The sequence below is a fragment of the Myotis brandtii genome, unplaced genomic scaffold, assembly GCF_000412655.1.
Source record: "Myotis brandtii unplaced genomic scaffold, ASM41265v1 scaffold92, whole genome shotgun sequence".
Lineage (NCBI taxonomy): Eukaryota > Metazoa > Chordata > Mammalia > Chiroptera > Vespertilionidae > Myotis > Myotis brandtii.
Genome location: NW_005371791.1, coordinates 515,661 through 539,646, shown reverse-complemented (window position 1 = coordinate 539,646; position 23,986 = coordinate 515,661). Strand labels below are relative to the sequence as shown.

Genomic DNA, 23,986 nt, shown 5'->3' with positions numbered 1-23,986 from the left:
ATTGATATTAGGGGTAATTTATATCCATTGTCTATAAAAGCTCTCAGATGATCTTAAAATATGAGAACATTAAAGATCCGTTAATTTTAGAGGGTCTCTAGACAATCAGAAAAGTATTTCAGAATTCATTAACATCTCTGAATTATAAGTCACAAAAGATTGGTTAGAACATTTATACTATCTTCAATAAAAAGGTATTTCTTTGTCTCTTTTTTGACTGTTAACTTGAAAATAATGAAAATAACCCCTCAAAGTCTTTTATATTATCTCAGCTTAATTCCTGGCTTTAGTCAATTCAACATTATATTTACCCCCACCCACCCCGATAATTGTTCCCATCATTCTATGGTGAGGTGCTCTTGTGCATTACTGTTGGGCTCTGTTCTTATTTCTAAAAAATCTGAACTCTGAGGCAGCTGGCTACATTTGTTGTTAAATTCTACTGATGCTTCTGAAACTCCAAAGCATCATATATATGTTAATTATAATACATTGCCTTCATTTAGAATAACATTTGACTGAATACCTATTCTGGACCATTCACTGGTTTAAGTTGAGTAGATGCAGAGACTAATGATGGAGCTTTTATCTTTAAGAAATTTAAAGAACCTCTTGGAAGCATATTGCACTTTTCCTTGTTAAAACTGAGATAGTCAAGATTTACTTGGATTTTCAGAAATTACCAATTTCAATATGTATTTTCTTTAATTTTAATGTTCATGGTATGTTAGCTATTTTTCTATATGTTTTAAAACTGCTCTTCTCAAGTCTAATATTTCTTAGGAATGACCATCATTTTTATAATTTTATAAGCCATACTGATATGGTAAAATTCTCTTTTCCCCCTCCCCAAGCACTTTTTTCTCATCCCTCTTCTCTTCTTCACATCAGTTAAATGACATGTGCTTTTCATATACTCATTATCTAATCTGTGTGATAATTTGATACTTATCCTCAATTGTTCGTATGTTACACATGACAGCCTGAGGCTCCCACAGCTTCTCACCTCTCATTTCTATCTGACCTCAGCACCTGTGATCTTAACCTTGACTTTTCTACTAAATAATTGTCCTCCTAATTAGTTACATAGTGTTATGTGCTCTATGCTTCATGCACAGCATCTCACTTCTTTCTGAGCTTATTCTTGAATAGTTATTAACCCACTTTCCAGATGAATGTTTGAGGTTGAGTTATTATGTCTGACTTGCAGAGGCAATAGTTAAAGCCACCTCTAACTTTTACCAATTTCTGTGTTCTGTCTACCACCTCAGAATGACTAACTAGTTATTCCTTGTGAGGTAAAATTAAGTCTAGAGGAAAAATTTCCTTTCTTATTACTACCTTCTTTTTAAAATTCAATTGTTGGCATGGAAGTAATGAATTTTCCATAAGAAATGCTAGAGCAACTTTTCTAATCTTGTTCTTATTGTCTGAAGTCATATTAGGATAGTATTCGAGTTACTAAATTAATACATAACCCGGATGTTCTAAAAAGTCCTAAAATGTTATCAGATATACCAGAAGTTCTTCAAGTGAGGTCCCAGGACCCATGGAGAGGAGAGTTCCCAAGGGTTCAGGGAGTCCAAGTGGTCAAAACCTTTTGTATGAGAATACGAAGACCTTATTTAGTTTTTTAAAGCTCTCATTTTCTCCTGGATTTTTAAAGAATATATGTGATATGTGAGATCACAAGAGATTGAATCTAGGAGTATATGCAAATATCCAAATGGCTTAAGCCAGACATTAAATAATTTTGCAAAAGTAGATACATTTAGTTTGAAAAATATATTTCTTAAAGAAACATTTATGCTAACATACAATGAATTAGTAGTTATTTTTAATAAAGAAGTAATATTAAAATTCTCTTTTCTAATATGGCAAATATTGACAGATATAACCAATGTACATGAAGATAGTCTGAAACCAAAATGGTTAAGAGTCACTGACATAGAGAGCTATATATTATTTAAAAAGACCCTTGAATTTTGGATTAATTAAGAAGCCTTGAACACTTAGAGTAAGTTTTACTTGAGAGTTTCTTTTAAAATGTGTGCAGTCAGTGGTGATTGTGAGAAACGAATGAGGTAATCTCCACTGAGAAACTTGGAAAGCTTGGACATGGTAAAGCAATGTGATGATCTCAGGAAGGTTGACATTGAAGACGAACAAGAAGTTATTGTCATAATCTGTTGATTTTAAAATAATCATTATTAATCTTCAAATTTATTTTCCCCTATTTTTATAGATTCAAAAACTCTGATTCTGTCAGATGTCTTTGCTAATTTGTGTGTGTGTGTGTGTGTGTGTGTGTGTGTGTGTGTGTGTGCATCTCATTCATTTAACTACCATTTAGAGAGAGTTCTCTCTATAAGGTTTTGTAGGCTATGGCAAATTTCAAAGTGGGCATAAAAATACTCATGACTTTCATTCTGAACTATAGCAAATGGCAGAGCTAAGATTCAAACCACCATGAGGCCAGTTTGTATATTTATCCATCAAATTTTAATTATTTGGAACTGAGAAATTTAGTCCAATAAACACATATCAAACATCTAGTATGCACAAAGAAGTCCCATCTTTCTATGCAAGGCAAGTTTTACTTCATTAAGTCCTTTCTCCTCTCTAAATATTTTAAAATACAATATAAAGTATGACTTTTATGCTAAAACCAAGATAATTGTTTTCTTTTTATTTTCTTCATAGAGTTATGATATAGGGACTTGGCATTTAGTGGTACTGAAGATTTGATGTGTGTTTATAACAGGCTTTCTTTCTCTTTTTTGATATGATATATTTAAAATGTACTGTGTAGCTTGTGAACTCAAGAATACTTTATGTTTTTTAATCTGAAGAGCAGCCATAGTGTTTTTTTTTAAATATTAATTTGCACCTCTTTAGATTTCCACAGAGGACATTTCTAAAATTTATGTGTAGCATAAACACTTCTTTTAGTTAATTGTAAAAGTTTAACACTGACTATATTTACAGCCCCATAGGTATAGTTGAAAATTTGCATATTAAACAGAGTTGCTCTCTGGCATGGTTTAAGAAAATGATCTGTGTTCTTAATTATACCTTTAGCATAAATGTGTGAATGTCATTTATTGAAATGGAAAGAGGAAATCAATGATGATGAAGACAATGATGATAATATAAAACTTAATAATTACATTAAGTTGGCAAATTTGGTTCTTTTTCATTATTTGATCATTTTACATTTAATGAGGTTATAAGTTGAAAATTATTTCATTATGATGAAACTTCTGGACTTAGAATTAGTTTCATAGTTATTTTATGTCTTCTTAGGTGAATCAAAATGTCAATATCAATGAATTTTAAACTACATTTTCTTAACCAAATTAAGAAATTGTGTAATCATGTTTATAATTTTCATAGTAATTAACTTTATTCCTAGAGTCAAATATTGATTTATAGTATACAAACTGCATATGTATTTTGACTTAATGAATACAAGTTGGTTGTTCATTTACAATGTATAGCATAGTTAAAATTTCTTATTTTTAAAAGATGAAAGGAAATCATATCTTATGATATTTAAAGCTACACAAATAATTACCAATATTTTCCAATTAATATTTGTCCTTTCCTTAAGCGGTTTTAAGGATACTTAAAGCACAGTCCAAAATTAGAGTTGACAATTGCAAATACAAACCAACCAACACAGTAATAAAATCAATACTTACATTTCCCTCGAGGCCACTATTTACTGTTTGCTGCGCCATTTCCTTAATGGAATGGCAGTTATGTTTGCAGAAACCTTGTAACTACCATTTTTATGTTTTAACTAAAAGCAGCTTTCTTGAAGAAGTATGATAAAGAAATTCTTGAGCTACTGTTAATAATTGTTATAACCCTTTAGTAGTTAATATGAGTGCAGAGAAGGTGTTTCTTTTAGAAATGTTTTTCTGATAAATATTGTAGTGTTTCATAAGCAGTGATATTTTTTCTACTGAGAGAGAGAAAGAGAGAGAGAGAGAAAGAAGAGTAAGGAAAATTAACAGTTTTTTATACTTCACACATTAAAATTAGTTTTGAAATGTAATAGACAAAATGATTGATTTCTATTAGTTAATTTTTATTCATGTTGTTATGATTGTATAGTAATTTCTTTTTTAAATTATTGTTTTGTATTTCTTTTAAAGAAATATACCTACTATTCCAATCATATTAAATATTTCTCTTTTTAGTGTACTTTCCTTTGCATTTAAAATTATCTAATATTAATGTGGTATTTTCATGTCAATTCTTTAAACAGATTTATACTTTCCCTGGAATTTAACCAAAGTTAAAAGTTAATTGATCTCCACATTTGCTTCTAGTTTTCTCTTAAAGATAATAATATCCTCACAGTCACTCAGGATGAAAAGGTACAGCTTACCTCCTTGATGAATTTGTGAATGGTCAAATTTTATTTTTATTAGTAAGTGTACAAACGAAAATAGAGAAGTTGTGTGAATAGAATTTATGGCCCTTTCAAGAGATCATGTTTTGTAACAGGATATTGAAAAATCAAGTCCATGGGCCAACTCGGGTCTTTTTACATGATGATGTCAGCAACTCTGTTGCGTGATAAAACTGCAGTATTTTCATGACAAAGAAAATTCATATCCACATCTTTAATAAATGAAGAAGAAGAAAAAGGCCCTTACTGGATTCACATATTCCCATCAGAACCTTTGTAGCTTCCTCGAACTGTAAATATTGAGAGTAAGATCAGAATGAAAGTGGTGTTGAATCACAATTAATCTCTGAAGTTATTACTGATGGCGTCGCATGTACCCCACACTCAGGCTTTTCATGCAGAGCTTTGAAGAGCCCTGCAGGACCCACCACATGTAACTGATACAGAGTCATTGCTGCACAACAGCTGCATGACAAGGTGCTGCAGCTTGTACTTTAATCTACCTCTCTTTCTGAGAGTTTATTATGTTTTTGAATTTATTCTTTTGTAGATCTGGGAGCTATCTTTTTTATGGAAATTAATCTTTTTAGAAGATTTGTACTCTCTTTTTCAAACACTAATACATTCATTCAAGTATCCTATTATTCAGATCCAGCTGGCTTTTATCTGGTGATATTTACTTCAAAAAGCCAAGTTAAATGGTATCATACATTAATTCTCAGGGCACAGGAAAGCTTTTTTAGAAGAAAAACACGATTTGGTAATTACTTGAAATATCATAATAAAAATCACAGAAAATGTCAAATGTGTTGTATAATCCATCATAATAGGAAACTTCAAAAAGTTGTTTCCTGAGTGGTTTTCTGAGTCCATCCTAAGTTTTCATTGCAGTCAAACATGATATAACTCGAAAGTTTGCTTTAGGTTCTAATAAACTCTATTATGAATTTTAGGTTTATATTGTTTGTTCACACAAAGCAGTGAAACTTCAAAAGGAACATTATCCACTGCTATCTCTTACATAAATCAAACTGGAAATAAGACACATTTTACAATTCAATTTAGGATCCCACTGAGACAATAATGTTGCAAGCTGTGCATTTTGCAAAGTAATATAGTAATGTCTAGTTTGCATTTTTGAAAAACCAAATTAATCACACTTTATTGAATACGTTGGAGCAAACCTAAAATTCATCTATTATTAAAAACTTGTGCAACAAACACATACTATATTTTATACATAAAGGACAAACTCATTTATTCATTAGGATAAAATACTTGGAGTTTGCATTTTGTAACTATGAAAGAAATGACATTTGCTATTGGGGCTGTTTTGAATTTTTAAAAGCTGTCTATGCATAGCAAGCTGCTTGAAAATTTATATTCACACATTAAATTATACCAAGTTTTAAAGCATCCAGATAATATTAGACTTTAACTAAAAAACATTGGGGTAAGAAAACAAAAGTCATTGAAATAAATGATAATAGAAACGTCATACAAATAAGAGAAATTTATATTGTGTTTTATTTTATGTTACCAACTTTTAATAATATGATCATTTTATTATTTTGATAAGAAAATTAATAACACTCCCCAGGCAAAATAAAGGCTTATCAAGCTCTACAATTTTATCAGGCTCAAGAAAACAAGTACTTCTTGCATGTATATATTTGGATGTACAGTTGCAATAAGACACTATATATAGTATTGGGAATCTAAGTTTTTGTGCCATCATTTAGAAATTCTATATGGTATGAATTATAGATTGCTATTTTTGAAATGTCAGTATTGAGGAATTTTAGTGAAAATAAAAATCATGAAGGGAAGTGAAGAATTGCAAGAATAGTGGTAAAGGTGACAATGTTTATTATAGTGGTGCATATTTCTTTCAGTGTCAGGATAGTAAACAGTTTTGGGATCTGCTGATGTATATAATCTTGTGCATGATAACAGTTATTTAAGGTTCTGTAGAACAGTAACACATGCTCTGCACAGAATAGAAATGGCAACATTTAAAAGACATTTCAAGATTTAATTTTTCAATAAGATGGTAAAACCAAACATGGTATATTTCATAAGCCTTATTATTAAAGCATGATTTGGAGGGAATATTTTATTTTTACTTTCTCAATTGCGTCACTCAGGAATAGAAAGAAGAAAGGGTCCATCAACCCTAACTCTACCCAGCACCCTTTAGCTTTTCTGTTAAGAACTCTACGTTGTTGTCTTATGTTCACTGGTAAGTTGTTGTCCTTTTTTCAAGAAAAAGTAAATTACATTTCTTTATGTGAAGACTTCCAAAATAGATACACACAGTTTTCCTTTTATTGGGAAAAACATATTCAGTGCATATATATAATGGATTATATTACAGGGCACTCAATTCAGATAGGGAAGAGTATGCAGTATGTCCTCACTCAACATAATTGTTTTGTCTTATCTGGGTCTGGAAACCAATTTGTTCTTCAATCATCATTTTAAAAAACTCTAATAATAGAGAACACAAGATTTTTTTTTCTATTTTTACCAATTTTCCAGTGGCATGAAATATGAGAATCAGGATTTCTGCCCTGGTCATATCACTGTCAAGGTGGTGGATGACAGAATTTGGGACGATTATTTCTGATGATGAGTTCTTTTTCCTCCTTCTGACTATCTGATACATCACTTTAATCATATCTCTCCCCTACCTAAGATGATGACCAAACTCATCATTGTGACATCTGAGAACTTTCATAAGCTGGCCCTAGCCTACCTAATTCTTTCTGACTTCTGCTTCTTTCCGCCTAAGATGCACTTTTTCTTCCAGTCAATCGAGCTACCCAGCTGTCATCCAAATCCTCCATTAGTTTGTCTTTGCCTCCTTCACATTCCAGGCAATTCTCTCCACTGGGCGTGCCCGTTTGTGCAGTGAAAAAAATTTAGGACCAAGGGTCAGGCAAATAAATGTGCTCCAAGTCCAGCTCTTTCCCTAAAGAGTTATGTGACCTCAAGCATTTCATTTGATCGTTCTGAACCTGTTCCCTCTGCTGCAAAATGAGAGCGTTTGTGCTTGATGGTGCCATCTCAGTGAAGTCTTCCCAATGTACCCGCCTAACAAATGTGCTTGCATGTGCACACACACATCATGTATATGGGAAACCTCTGTTTCATACTTCTATGACTGGTATCTCACTTATACCATGTCACTTTATTTATTTTTTTTCTCACATCCTAACTAGAATATAAATTCCAAGAGTATGTAGATTTTTGTCGGCTTTCTTCACTGCTTCATTCCCAGTGCTTACAACACTGTCTGGCATATAATAGGTATCCATTATGTGTTAAAAGAATAAATGATTTCTGGATCTATTTTGTACTATAACAGTCTATGATTCAAATATGTACAGAAAAAGAAATAGCATATTGTGTAATGATGTTTAACTATAATCTCTTGCCTTTTAGCCTGTACAGTAACATTCTTGCCATCTAGTTCTCTATATGTAATTAAAAATTGACATTTTAATAAGTTATTTGTGTTTTCTGTCCTGTTTCTGTTTTTTCTGTTTAACATGACTGCATAATAATCTTAATAGTCTGCAGGTTTTTTCCTCTTTTCTCTCCAAGATTTTCAATATGTGCTATTAACTTGACTTTTGGATAAATGAGAATATAAAATATTTTTCAAAGCCAGAATTTAAACACATATTAAGATAAATCTGAATAAATGAACATCATGGAGTGATTTTCTAAAGTGATTTTCACAGTCAATAGAGATTTGACACATTTAAAAACTCAGCCTTCTATTCTTAAACTCTTAATACTTTGGTGAATTTATTAGATTTAGAGTAGATAACAACATATAAATATTTTTTAAAATCTCTCATAGTATTTATACACATAAGCTATTAGAAAACAAATCATTTAAAATTTTTGTTTATTGATGTACCCATTACATAAGTATACTTCTTTGTGAGTATGGTTCAAACATATGGTAAGAGGCAAAATATACTCCAGATATTTCTTTGTGAAAGTAGCTATTTATAGGAAGCTCATAGAACAAATTTTTAAAATATATGAAAGAGGAAAAACAGTTTCTGTACAGACCATTTTAACTAAAGGGAGTTCTTTTTAAAATATATTTTTATTGATTTAGAGAGGAAGTGAGAGAGTGATAGAAACATCAGTGATGAGAGAGTCATTGATTGGTTACCTCCTGCACACCCCCTACTGGGGATGAAGCCTGCAACTTGGGCATGTGTCCTGACCTGGAATCGAACCCATGACCTCTTGGTTCAGAGATTGATGCTCAACCACTGAGCCATGCCAGCTGGGCTAAAGGGAGTTCTTAAAGTATTTAATTTTTTTTGAAAAATCGTATTTTAGCCTACTAACTAAAGTCTTAATTAGTTATTTAATATAAGTTACTTTAATTAAGACCAACATTTAGCAAAGTATACTTACCGAGGTATTAAGCTAGGTACATCTAAATGAGAGCCTCTGTGTACTGTTGAAAATGGTCCTAACAATTTTGTGTAATGATGCGAGAGAATGTGCATAAGAGAACATACAAGAAGCAAAAATGATGTTATACTTTAGTATTGGAGGATATATTGAAATTATGCAAGACAGATTTTGTGATCAAAAGAGAAAATAGCAGGTCATAATAAATATTTTTATTACAAAGAGTTTTGTTTACAATGTGATGGGGAATTACTGTTAAATAATCAAGGACTCCTCCCTAGAAGATAATTATTTTTAATAAGTAGAGTTCTTTTTACACTGTAAATATTTCAAATGTAATAGCTTTATTTTGGAAAAAGATAATTTGGAAAGATGTTACTTTCATAAGTTCAAGCCTAAAGAAATCCTACTTTTAAGCACTATTTGAGACTTTACAAAAATCTTTTTTTTTTTAGAAAAGCATGTCACTTTTTAACATTGATGTTGGAAAAATTGTTGAATAAAACTTCTGAATATGATTGATTTCTCTAATACTATCCTGTGTTTTTTCAATGAACTTAAAATGTGTGTTTAGTATTTCATTCTGACAATGAATCATTGTGTGCCTTTAGATTGGTTGCAATCTCTCTTACAGTCTTCATCGGTCACATTACGGCTATAATAATTACACTAGATAATTTTTAAAAGAAAAAATGAATAATAATCTTTAAATTTTACTTTATATTGGTCTAAGGGTGTTGATATTGTTAAAAAAATAATTCTCATTTTAAAACATACTTTGTAGCCATTTTTATTATTCTAATTCACATTGCCATACCAATCTAAAACAACACATTGTATCTAATCCTTCTTGGGATAAAAGAGAGTGCTTATATTTAACTCCCAAATTGGAGTTAAAATGTAGAAATAACATTATCCATATTACTGCTAATCTTCCTAAGTATTTTTCTTCATTGCCAGCAACTGAAATTTTAGTGGTCATTTTGACCTTGAAAAATCTCCTGCCATGTCTGCCCATGAAAAACTGATGAAAAGTCCTTTGAATAGTACATTTTCACTACATATAATAGAAGCTATGGAAAGAACGATTTGGTTTCAAATAAACAGTAGCTTTCAACAGGCCTGCCATCTGCACGTAATCTACCACTCTAATATAATATTATTTCAATGGTTCTTCAAAGGTGCTGAGTTCTTTGTGATGTAGTCTCTAGATTCAAAGCTGCCTCTCTCCATAATGTTCTTAAGGAGGATCTTGTAATTACCGGACACTACAATTTCTTATCATATTGCAAGTTGTACTTACAGCATCTTTTCAAACTATGCTTAGTTGTGTCTTTTTTGTGTGTCTCTGTTTAGGCTTTCTACCCACTATAAATAGTAGTTGTATTGTTAAGGTTTTCAATCCAATCATAATGGTCTTCAATCATTCATTCAGTATTGAGAGCCCGATATCTGTCAGGTCTTCATGCTGATTATCTTATGAAAAAGATATTATAGATTAGAAGTCAAGAGGCTTGGATATTATACAAATGCATTGATATACTTTTGTGCTAAGAATTTATTATAGCAGTCATGTAACAATATTTGTTTATGCCAGCTCAGTTTCTCAGCCTTCTTCATTTTTTAAAAATCATTCAGCCTGGCTTACTTGGAACTTACTCTGTACCTTACGTTGAAATACGAATTTAATAGAATTAGCTTTGTACATTTTATGCCCTCTTCAAGTATGATGGCTTAATATCATACTCACAAGTCAAAGATATCCAAATCTTCCTCAGTGGTATCAGCTTTTCTCCCAAATATCAGTCCCATATTTCTAACTTCCGCATTGTCAATCTTTCTTTGACTCTTCCTGGAATAGCTCATAAGCAACAAGTCCAAATTTGAACTGATTTTATTTATCAGTAAATATGATCTTCCTCAGACAGGTGATTTAAAGCTTGGATTATGGATTCAGAATTCCAAGATCAAAATCCTTCCTTTTTACTACTGTGTAGTATTCCATTGTGTAAATGTACCACAGTTTTTTTGTTGTTGTTGTTGTTTTGTTTTGTTTTTTTAATCCACTCATATGCTGATGGGCATTTGGACTGTTTCCAAATCTTAGCTATTGCGCTGCTGTGAACATAGGGGTGCATATATTCTTTCTGATTAGTGTTTCAGGTTTCTTAGGATATATTCCTAGAAGTGGGATTACTGGGTCAAATAGCAGTTCCATGTTTAATTTTTTTTGAGGAAACTCAATAGTTTCTCACAGTGGCTGCACCAGCTGCATTCTCATTAGCAGTGCACGAGGGTTCCCTTTTCTCCACATCTTCACCAGCACTTGTTTGGTGATTTGTTGATGATACCCATTCTGACAGGTGTGAGGTGATACCTTATTGTTGTTGCATCTCTCAGATGATTAGTGACTTGGAGTATTTTTTCATATCTCTCTTGGCCTTTTGTATGTCCACTTTGGAGAAGTGTTTATTTAGGTCCTTTGCCCATTTTTAAATTGGATTGTTTGTCTTCCTTTTGTTAAATTGTATGAGTTCCTTATACAGTTTGGAAATTAACCCCTTATCAGATGTATCATTGGCACCTTTTTCTCTTTATCTTTGTTTCCAAATGATCACTAAGTTCTACCAAGTTTATTTCCAAAATATCAAACATATTTCTTATTATCCTACTTCTCTATTTTTCATTCTATCTGATAAAATTGTGTGCATTTGTGTGCATATATGCTATATCTTTGTATCTTTCTTTCACACTATAAGCTACTGAAGAACAAAGATTATAGATGTTCATGTTTGAAATGTACCACGTGTGAATGTAAGAATTGGTCTGGGTTTGCAGCTCTCAGTTCAAGAACTGACTGAGAGTTAGTCCTAATTTGTTAAATGCTGTGGATGCAATGGGAGCAGAAGGCACATAAGCCTGGCCACGTGATGCTTACATTAAGACAAGAAATGTTGGGCCTTTCCCTTAATAGCAATGGGAAACAATTGAAGTCCTCTAAGCAGGAGAGAAACCGTGTAAGATTTGTACTTAAAAGTAATGATGTTTCTTGGACCTGATTACAGCAGCAGATATAGAAACAGTGTAGAGATAGATTACACAGATAAAATCAACAGGACATAAAAAGGAATTGGACATGGATGTCACACAGTGAGAGAGGAGATAAAGATGTTTCCAAGGTTTCTGACTTATATAGCTAGCTAGTGATGTCATTTGTTGAGGCTAACAAGGATTAGGGAGAAGATAATTTAACACTAGATCCATACATATGAGAAATACTAAAATAACTCCCATGGGTATGTCATGTATTTTATACTTTTCAGAAAATTCCATAGCAATTTTGGCTCAAGTGAGAAGATTTTTTCAATTCAACGTAAGTAATTTAAAACTAAAAATGTTGTCTAAAACAGTAGAAGTTAAAACTGATTTCAGCTGACCATGAGCAGCAATTACATATGAACATAAAATTGTTAATATTATATATCAGGACATTTATTACTGTACTAACAGTATAGAAAGTATATTAACTTGAAATTTTATTTAATCTAATTCTAAAACTATAGGGAAATGACATTATCCTTAGAGAGGAGAATTTCCAGTTCATTTGTTTGCCTAATGGAAAAATAATTTGATGAGTTAAAGTGGAAAAAGGTAGAAATTTATTGACATTGGCAATGAAAAAGGTTAAAAGATGCAGTTAAGTTAACATAGATGCATTATACCAAATTACTTTATTTGGAAGGATTTTATAAATATATTTTAGGTTAGAAAGCTTAAATATGTTTCTAGTATTGGTATTTCTACCCTGTCCATAGTAGCAGTGTACTTTAGCTATGGAATTTAACCAATCTGTTGGAATGTCATCATTTCAACTGAATAGAAACATTTGGCTCTTGTTTACAATGATATTATAGTCCATATCAACAAAACACGCCAACATTTAGTAAAAACAAATTAGGCTGGCTACTATTTCTTTCTTTATACTGAGTCCTATGCAGCTATTTCCTGGTTTAAGTCTGTCATTTGTTTTGCTATGTTTTGTTTTGAGGATCTGTTTTTCCTGGTTCACACTCTGAGCATGGTGCTAATGAGTTCAAAGCAAACAGCAGCATCAAAAAGCCAAGTGTTTTCCGATATAATTATCTCTGTCTTCTCCACATAAAGTATTTAACCTTTTATCTTTATAATAATGGTCCTTCTTTTTACTTTAAGTTGCATCAAAACTGTCTGGGATTTGATATGACATAAAGAAAATACATAAAGCATTGCATTCTGTAATATATTAACTCCATCAAATAATATTTAGGAGTTCAAAATCAAGGCCATTTAAAATGGAAGCTATTGTCTATCTTAAGTTTCCTAATGCTGTTTTGGTTTTCGATGATTCTTCAAAGATTCTTAGGATAAATATTTTTAGTAATAGCTCCCTGTTCTTGAAGGATCCTTAATGTATCCTGTCTGACATTAGTGACTTGAACTTCAGCTCTGATTTTTGTTTCTTATTTTTTCTAGTTCAGCAGTCATTAGCCATGGTAAAGAATATTCAAGCAAAATTAAAAAGAAATAAGTAGTTCTTTTTTCCAATATTTTGGTGTCATTTTGTGCAGCATGTTAACTTACAATACTCTCAACAACATGGGGGAGTATGTAAGGCAATAGAAGTATTTAAACTTGGTGAAGATATTTAACTATTATGATGGTTCGGATGAGTCCCAGACACTAATAGCTCTAGTACTGTGTTATTAGCATTATATATAAAACAAAATATATCAAAATACCTTTATATTCACAGGTAAAATAAAAAAGATCCTTGTATGACAAGAGTTTGAAATTCCTTATTAAATATTTAACACTCAGGTAACAGAGAGTATGGTTTAGTTAATGATAGGTAGCCAAACAAATATGTCTAATTATTTCGGAGTGAACAACATGTTTTCCTAAATGACTCATATTTATTGGAACTCATGACAATCTTGTTCTCTCTCTCTAAGACAAAAATGAATTGATAACAGAATATAAGCTAAGCAGGATTGGATATATGACATCCAACCAGTTCTGTTTTTCCCCAGCACTTCTAAATCAAACATGATATGTGTGCATATATAAGCTTTAGACTCTGGAAATAGCCAATTACCAATTAGAACCAGACTCTGGTATCACCTAAACCAGTAGTCGGCAAACCGCGGCTCAGGAGCCACATGAGGCTCTTTGGCCCCTTGAGTGTGGCCACGAAGTTTCAATAGCACTGCACGTGCGTGCCCGCACGTGGTATTTTGTGGAAGAGCCACACTCAAGGGGCCGCAGTTTGCCCACCACTGACCTAAACCAATTAGAAGCCATTTGAGGTTTTTTGTTGTGTTTTTTTTCTTTTGCTAAAACAGAGTACTTAAACTAGGATATTTTAAATTCTGCACCTAATTGTACTTTTAAACATAACTTTTCCTCATTTTAAAATAAAACATTGTGATGAAATTGAGCTAGATTTCAGTGTTTATGTGTGCTACGGTGGATCAACCGAGCTCAGATAGTCCTCCAGAAACAGCTTTAAAGATTACATTACAGTAACTCAAGAGAAGGCTGTTGCTCCTATTTATGCAAAGTACTAGTATTACTGCTGACATTACATTAGGGTGAAGTTAATCCTCTAAAAGATAGTAACTTGTTTATTCCCTCCCACCACTGAAATAACAGCTGAACATCTGTAGCACCTGTGACTAGCATTTACTTTTACTTAGCGGTCTTGTTTCCATTGTTAAAATGCCGTTGACATCCTTCTAAGTGGTCTCCAATGGTGTGGAGTAAATGGCTGCTCTTGCCATCATTTCCATTGTAAACGCATCTTGACAATGTCAGGTTCCCGTCAGAGTCTATCAGCGTCACTCACTAAGCAGTGGTGTGACCGTTAGTCCCTTTGAGATTTGCCTCCTTTATCAGGGTCAGCCTGTGGGAAAATCTGAACAGATAGTTGCATGTCAACATGCCTATAAAGGAGAATAATATTTAAACGTACTTTTGCTGTTCTAATGTATGGTAGTTTAAAAGACATTTATTTTTTACAGGTCACTTAATTTTGTGTTTGATTATTTTACTCGCGTCCTATCTAAAAGTCTCAGAAAGTGCTACTGTACTGGCTTCTTTTTTGAAATCTAAGCCTCATTAGATAAACTTAGAACTCAGTAATAAATATAATCATTTGGGCTAGGATTTTAATAGATGCTACTCATACATATACCCAAAGTTTGTGTTGTTGTTGTTTTTTCATTAAGGAGAAACAGTATTAATACCTTACCCAAAGCATTTTTCGTTTTTCTTTTGTACCTAAAAAAATGTGTTTTAAAAAAATGAAGTGCTCTTTCTTTTAATAATGATTATCTCCAAATTTAATCACTCCTTAATTTTTTTATTCATGGTAACCTTTTGTCTTTGAAATTTTGTCTCAATAATTTGAATTTCCAATTGACTTGTAAAATGACATTTCAACCGTTCTTTCCCTTTATTTCAGTTTATTTACAAGAACCAGTTACTAAAATTTTATTTATAATACATCCATATCTGTTGTTGGTTCTGTTAACTAGGCTATGGTCCCACACCAGAACAAAAGTTACCAGGTACTCCTCATTTTAAAGAAAGTAAAAAATAAAATACAATTGGTACTTGTTAATAGCAGTTGAATCCCCATTACTATCCTATCACTCTATACTCCACAGATATCCTCCTACTATTTGGAAGGGGGAAGACCGCAGGGAACAAGGATTTGAAGAAATAATTATAGTGAAGAGATAGCAACTAATGGGGAGGGCTGTGGCTTAGTGATCCCTTTTTGGGGGGTCCTTTTCACCACCAAGTAAAGGGAAGGGAGTTCCAAGAGAATTACTCAAGGATCACACATGTCTCCACCTCATTTCATATTGGAATTTCTGCTTTGATGTGAACTGATGCTTTGTTTTTTGTACATATTGGAGCAGGGTGATAAAGAATGGAGAACATGTGTCAGGATAGGGAGAATGGACATCATCAGGACAACCAGACCCACTCCAGGAGAAGGCCTTAGTATCAAGGGACAATGGCAGTTTAGGAAGATCAGGAAGCTAAAGGGACTTGTACAGTTAGGAGGTTCCCTTGGAAAGCCTCCCTCAAGGCACCAGACATTACTTAATAGGAGATACTTAGCATTTAGACACCAGAGGCCCATAGCACAGCCATAGAAGTGACCGTAGAGGGAAGACTTGAGCAGGAACCAGTTGGATAGAGACCTTTATGTAACGACCCAGGAGAAACAGCGGAGGAGGAGGACAGATGCAGAGCTGAGCAAGCCCTCTAAGGCTGTAGTGCCGGCCGGTGTTGATGGGGATGGTGAGGCAGAGCTAAGTGTTAACTAGAATACTCAAAATCTGCCAAAGGTGATTAAGAGGCAGAAGAGGGAACGTGACAGAAAAGGTGATAATTAGAGGGAAATGAACACCATTTTATATTTGTAACCCATCAGTTCTGACTGTTCAGTATCTGGTTACCCTTAGAGCAGTGACGGCTTTACTGTCTTTACAACCTGTCCCACCATAAAATATGCATCATAAAATACAACAAAAAATATGAATTGGAGATGAGCCAAGGAAAATGCTCTGAGATGATGATAATAATAATAATAATAATAAACAGAAATATTGTCATTTTTTTTGCTTTCTCAGAACCTATAACCATGTTTTAATGTCGGGGTGCTGTGGGTTTAAGGGAGAGAGAATCTCCCATATAGCTTGTCCTTACAGCTTGAATTCAGTTACACTAAATTTCAGATCACCTTGTTAGTCACTGAGAAACACACATCTTTTACATGAAAGAAAAACTAAGCCCATGAAATCACTTTTTGGACATAAGTCCCATATATTTGAGCATGTACTTATTGATACATTCTTTTTTTTTATTGATTAAGGTATTATATATATCTCCCTTTCTCCCCATGCCCCCACCCAGCACATGCCCTCACCCTCCCGCCTTGTGTCTGTGTCCATTGGTTAGGCTAATATGCATGCATACAAGCCTTTTGGTTGATCTCTAGCCCTCCCCCCACCCTCCCTTGCCTTCCCTCTGAGGTTTGACAGTCTTTTTGATGCTTCTCTGTCTCTGGATCTGTTTTTGTTCATCAGTTTATGTTGTTCATTATATTCCACAAATGAGTGAGATCATGTGATATTTATCTTTCTCCGACTGGCTTATTTCACTCAGCATAATGCTCTCCAGGTCCATCCATGCTGTTTTGAATGGTAGGAGTTCCTTCTTTTTTTTTTTTACTGCAGCTTGGTATTCCATTGTGTAGATGTACCACAGTTTTTAATCCATTCATCTGCTGATGGGCCCTTAGGCTGTTTCCAAATCTTACCTATTGTGAATTGTGCTGTTATGATGTCAGTATAATTAGGCAGGGTAAGTACATTTTTTCAGCTAATGTAAATGCATAATTGGTACTTTTTAGCTAGAGACCAAATTGGTAGTTGGTCTTAATTACAATTTTCTCTCTTGCATTCATATATCTACTTATATCTGGTTGCTTCAGACTCTACATGTGTTAATATCACCACACCAAAAATCATGCCACAGCATTAGGAGCCGCCCTCATGGTGCTGCTGGTTACACTCCTTAATTTCATCATATAGAAGCTGGTTGTCATGTTCTGCTACCAGCAGTGCACATCTGCCTACATCTGTTTAAGCAGGTGCCTAGCTAAGACTGTTCCAGTGCTCCTCCACATCTGTTTGTAGAACTAGATATAGGATATCCCTTTAGTGCCCTCCCCTCAACACTAAAATCTGATTATAGATTAAATAATCAGAGAGGGGGATGCAGTCTCTGAATCTTTTCATGAGCTGATGACCATTTTCTTGGGCTCAAAACCATTATATATTTTTATTATATTTTATGAGTTTTTTTATTACATGCTCCAACACCCTATTATAGTGCATGCCTTTTGAGGCCATACTAGGGCTATCTCAACTTTGTCTTTTTATTCCACTGTGAAGTCAAAGAAACGGCATGATTCTACAAGAATCAAAGAGGAGAAATGAGTCAGTTATTTTCTGTTTCTCTCTAACTCCCCTTACCAAATATTGAAATGTTTCTTGTATATTGAATCTTCTGTCTCTTGCAAGTTTTCATATGATCATAATAGTAAATCTTAATCTTAAAGGTATATATGTCTACTGTATGTTTGTATGTAAGCATAATAGGCTGTCTCACTAAATGTATTGGCTTAAACTGAAGTACTTGAAGTTATACATTTAATAACTATGGGCATGTCTTTTTCTGAAGTGGCCTACTTTTAATTCTTATTTATTCATGCTAATAGAGGAGATGGGTGTTATAAATAATGCAGAAATCACTTACAGCTGACTTAGTTACATATTGTATATTTTTCATCAGACTTAGTTTCTTAATTGTTTGCTCTATTTATTACCTAAATGAGCTAACATCATGTGTATTTAACAAATGATGATTGGTAGAGATGTCTAGCAGCATTTTATGTAGTGGGAAAATTCCATCTAATGTTATAAACTTGCTATGGAAAATTCACATATAGATGATTAATATTTATCCTTACACAAGGGCCTGATGTCCTATGATGCAAAATAAATGTGAAAACAGATAGTATTTTGCCTATACCCTGTTTTCCAGATGATTTAATCAGAATTTTAGCTTAATGTTTTCCACCTTGATAATGTGAATAAATAGAATTATAGTGCTTTTCTATTGATATGAGTGCAATTAAGATATATTTGAGAAAATGACTTTTCCCATTTATTAACTGGCAATCAGAATTCAAATAAAAAAGAAATTAGTTCAAGTAAACAGAAAAACAGTAGATAATAGTTATAAACAGAACTTAAACTGAATCTAAAATAATGGATATGAATATTATTCTCTATTCCATATATTAATTATCCTCAAATAAGCAATCTATTATAAAAATATAATCCTTCCATTATTGGATATTTTAAATGAAATATAACATTAGAGAAAATTAACTATTACTTATATATTTCCAATGTGGTTCTCATATTCAAATAACATGTATTGCAGTATTGTTTCTATATCCAAATAGTCAGTGAGTATGCTCCATTTCTTCTATTAATTGATAACATAAAAAGTAAACATGCAATGAAAAAATTTTCCATATACTTTTATAAAGGCAATATAATGTAGAAATGTTTAAACTGTTTTGTCACTGAATATTCTCCTGACATCATTTATTTGAAAAATTCACATATTTATAGTTTTTGCACATTTGACTAGGACCTTGATATAAATATCAAATAAGTCATGAGTGGAGAAATAAGGATACATAAATTTGTGAATATAAAAGTAAACATTTACATCACTGTATAAGAGTAAGCTGGAAGAATTCTTTTAAGTGAGTAATTTTTGTATGAAGCTATAAACTTATTTTTATGCCAAAAGCTGTCATGGTTTCTTATAAAATAATAAAGATAATAAAGATATGCATTTAATTGATTCTTTTCATTGTTTAATAAAATTGCTTTGTTTGATTGCTGAAGAATTTGAATTGAGTTTTCATTATCCACTTCTGAACAATTTACTCTAAGATCCAGACAGTATTGAGCTAATGAGTTTGAATTTATATTGAACCTTAACTGTCTTCATGAAGTAAATGGGAAAAAATCATGGCAGTAACTAAGTATTCTTCATTAAAAACTGTGTCGGAGAGATTTTACAATGAAGCTTTTAATAGAGCTAAAGCATTTAAATTGGAGCTTTACCAACTTTGCAGTTTCTAAGCATATTACATAAAAATATGGTATCTTTTTTTAAAAAAAAAAGGAAATCTCATAAGCTGACAGGGATATTACAAAACATTTTTAAGTGGGTAGTTCATATATTCGACAGATTCAGTTAAGCAATAAATTAGTGTTAAAATAATTTAATTTGGAGACATCAAAATTTAAATGACATGGCTACCTATACTGAAATGCGAGCCCTTGAATGTAGTGTTTTGACTTCAGCACTGATATTAACACAATCATAAACTTTTATTTCTCTAAAGTTGAAAATAAATGATGTATCTATTAATTCACATATATTTAATTTATTGCTTTGACATTATTTTGTTTCGTAAAACAATCTTTTGAGTTCTCTCCACTATGTCTAACAAGGTTGGGCATTTAATGGTTCCATGTTTAGGATTTGCTGTGGAATTAGTGAGGAACTTTAACTTTGAATGGAAACTAGAATATTGTTTACAAGGATACCTTTGTATTCTATAACTATCAGTGTGCTTCATTTCAAGGAAGTAATGAATTCTTTAGGTATATAATAGAGCTCATTTTATATTTAGGTGGTTATTGAACAGGATTAGACTCTGCAAATAGGCTAACTGCTGTAGAAAAAATTTTTTTAATTGAGAAATTATCTAAGAAATAGAAAAACAGAAAGAAAACAGGGTTTCGGGGAAATTAGCTTATTTCCTAAGAAATCACTTAGCCAATCTCCAAAATGGAATATTCCTTTTAAGACCTCGCTTCAAGTTAGTCATTAGAAGATTTGGAATAATATTGTATACAAATAATTTATATTCATAGCCCACAGGCAGAAAGGATGGTTCTTTGGATAAGGAAACACTGGACTCCCCCCACTCCAGGATCTCAGGCTTCTGTTACCCACCCCCACATGCCATGGGTGCATAGCCTTCCAGGTAGTCAGCCTCTCCACCCACTTCAGCAGGGCCACCTTCTGCCAACTGGTATGATGGCATTTTTTAGCACTAAAAATGGTAATTGCAAAGAAAAAAAAATATAGGACATAATAGAAACATACTACATTAGAAAACTAATTGTGATAAGTTAAAGGAAATCCTAGTATTTTAATCAAGAATTAGGCTGATTACAAGAATAATTTGGCAAAGAAGTGACCATTTGTACTACACACGTGAAGAGTGGTGATATGGTAAGACATAGCTCAAACTAGTTAGCGGTAAGCCTAATTTCCCTGAGTGACAAACGGGTTTTGTTGCATACAAAGAGAACCAATGTTTCTTGTTTGGTTGTCATTATTAGGACATCTTTGAATGGTTCAATTCTCAACAATTTATGTTTTTAACCATTTTAATAAATGGTATATGCCGTGTTTCATAGTTTTATTTGACCAGAGCAATGATGATATATGTGTATTTTTTATAGGACTGGAACTTCCTTTTATGATGATGCCCCACCCTCTAATTCCTGTCAGCCTACCTCCAGCATCTGTCACCATGGCAATGAGTCAGATGAATCATCTCAGCACCATTGCAAATATGGCGGCAGCCGCACAAGTTCAGAGTCCCCCATCCAGAGTGGAGACATCTGTTATTAAGGTAATTGTTTCTCACAGGATTGTTTTGGCTGACACCAAACATCATCTTAAGCCACTGTCTCTTAATCTGTTTTTCTATTCCACAAGTAATTCTAACTTCAGAAAGTTAAGTGATAGTGAATACATTATGAAAAATAAAAAAAAAATTGTAGTAATAGAACCAGGGGTACAAGATTTAGGCAGGCTAGGCTAATTTCAAGTTCTCTACTATATCTATTAAGAGAGAAACACAGGACATTAAATGATATGTTTAAATTTTGTGTGTGCTTATATGTCTAGTTGTGTGTGTGCATGCATGCATCCATGCGTATGTGTGTGTGTGTGTGTGTGTGTGTGTGTATGGTGTTATGAATCTTAATATGTGGAAAATAGTGATTTGTTTTCAGAAGATCAGAGTATTAAATTATGGTTCTGCCACTTACTAGCTGTGATCCTTGCATTAGAGCTCTGGTGAACTCAAACCCATGTGAATCTTAGGTTGTGGCAGTTTAAACTCATCTCTCAAACACTATCCAGCCATAGGATTTGGCATTGGAAATAAAAAAGAAATTGAAGAAAAGACAATTATTTAGATGAACACAGTACCTCTATAACATTGTTATTTGCTTTCAATGTAAACTTTCATTATGAAGTTTACCAAGTATTAAATTTAAACTTTCTCTGGCTGATTGTCTTGGACTACAGGAAATATTTTTGTGGAATAATTCTAAGAAGGAAATGAACATAAACTGTTTAGAAAATATTAATTCTAATTTAAACAGCTAATAGTCACTATCTCTAAGAATACATTAAATTATTATAACCTCTGTTTTAGTCTATTATGTATCAGTGAGACCCACATATCTTACTTAACATTCATGGAACATGAAGACATAAGCTTGGAATATTAGATGTTATATAATTGAGCTTCCCCCGTGGTGGATAAATAATTCCTGTATCCTCCTTATCCATTTTTATATATCTGAGCCTTTGTAGAAAACCTCTTATATCTTTAGCAAATATAAGAATGAGAGGGATATTCCTGAATCAAATTAAAATTTTCATCTCGATAGTTTCTACCTTAACTTTGTTATATATTCTTGGAAAGGAAAATATCTATGAATTCTTCTGTGTTCTAATCATCTCACTGTATAGGTCATCTATAGGGTTTCTTTCCTCCAGACCAAATATTCTGGTGTTTTTTTTTCTGACCAATTCTCATCAAGCTTTTTGGTTGACCATTAAAAAAAATTACCCACCTCCTCCCCAACCCTTCCCATATAACATTGTTGAAATTCTAGAAGTGAACTGGACAGTAGAGAGACACCAGTACTGGCATAAACCTCAATTTGGATAAGAGCATATAAATGTAATCATAATTCATAAAACTGTTTTGCTAGTTGAATTTGTGACTCAGTAAATTTCATGTCTTTCTGACATGAAATTCTAGGCCAATTCTACATCTTTTACTTGTATTAAGAATTTGCATTTATTCATTTTGTTTCTTTTCCAGTCCACTGATTTAGGTTTATTAGATACTTTTAAATATTAAATCTCTAAATATTCATATTATCTATTTATATGATCTTTGTATCATTCCACATTATAAAAGGATGTATTACTTGTATTGCCTTAAATCACTGAGGAAAATAAACAGTATAAATCAAGAAATCAATTCTTCTTGTCATTAGAGAATTCCTAATAGGTTGAAATGTTCCACTAATTGATTCTCTTTGGGTATAATTCATCAAGTAACCCCAAATCCCCCAGATTGAATCAATATTTTTTCACTTTTTATTTAATAAATTCACAATGATATCAAAAGGACTTCGAAAAAAATGTTCTTGTTGAAAAAAATTGAAAAGAAGACAGTATATTTTAGGGGTTTAAAACATGGATTCTGGAGGAAGATTTCTTATTCTACAATATTGAATAAACATATATTTACACCACATTATATGGTTTTCTAAGACTAGGAAATGTGATTTAAATTTGTTAACTTTCTTTGCTGACCTGGGGTGTGTGTGTATGTGTGTGTGTGTGTGTGTGTGTGTGCGCGCGCGTGCTAGCTAGTATTGTGTGTGAGAGAAACATAAACACTTTATGCCAATCTCTTTTAAAGAATTAAACCTTGAAAAAAAAACAGTAAACAATACAAAGAATAAATTTTTCATTCTCTAATACTTTCCTTCAAAACAGGTCCTTAAGATGCTACATTAGTAAATAAGGCTTTACGTGCATGAAGTTTAAAATGTTTAATGATTATAAAAGCTAGAACCAGAGTGACCTGATTTCCCAAGTAGATTAAAATATTAGAGCAATGTCACATGTCTCATGTTTTTCTTAGATACAGAAGAGTTTATTTTGGGGAAACCATAAATAACTCTAGATATATGCATTACTTTTAGACATAAATGTTTCTCTTATGAAAATAGATTTCATATAATTTATACTAGGATTTAGAAAAACAGTTACTGTGTTTTATTTTAATGGTTGAGTATTAGTACTAAATACTAGAGGCCCAGTGAACAAAAATTTGTGCACTCAGGGGGTTGGGGGGAATCCCTCAGCCTGGCCTGTGCCCTCTAGCAGTCTTGGACCCCTTGGGTAATGACCACCTGCTGGCTTAGGCCTGCTCCCCAAGGGATTGGGCCTAAGCTGGCAATCAGACATACCTCTGGCAGCCTGGCAGCCCTCTGGGTATGTCCACTTGCCAGCAGGGAGCAGACCTAAGCTGCAGTCGGACATCCTTAGCACTGCTGAGGAGGCAGGAGAGGCTCCCAC

The 23,986-nt window shown here is 32.8% G+C and overlaps 1 protein-coding gene across 1 annotated transcript in view; it reads left to right on the top strand.

The window, feature by feature from the left end:
- DACH1 (dachshund family transcription factor 1) overlaps positions 1-23,986 on the top strand; it is a 441,589-nt gene that overhangs the window by 278,451 nt on the left and 139,152 nt on the right. Inside the window, exon 4 of the mRNA XM_014532878.1 lies at positions 21,052-21,224. Within this exon, the coding sequence (XP_014388364.1) occupies positions 21,052-21,224 (173 nt within the window). The remainder of the gene's footprint in view (positions 1-21,051; positions 21,225-23,986) is intronic.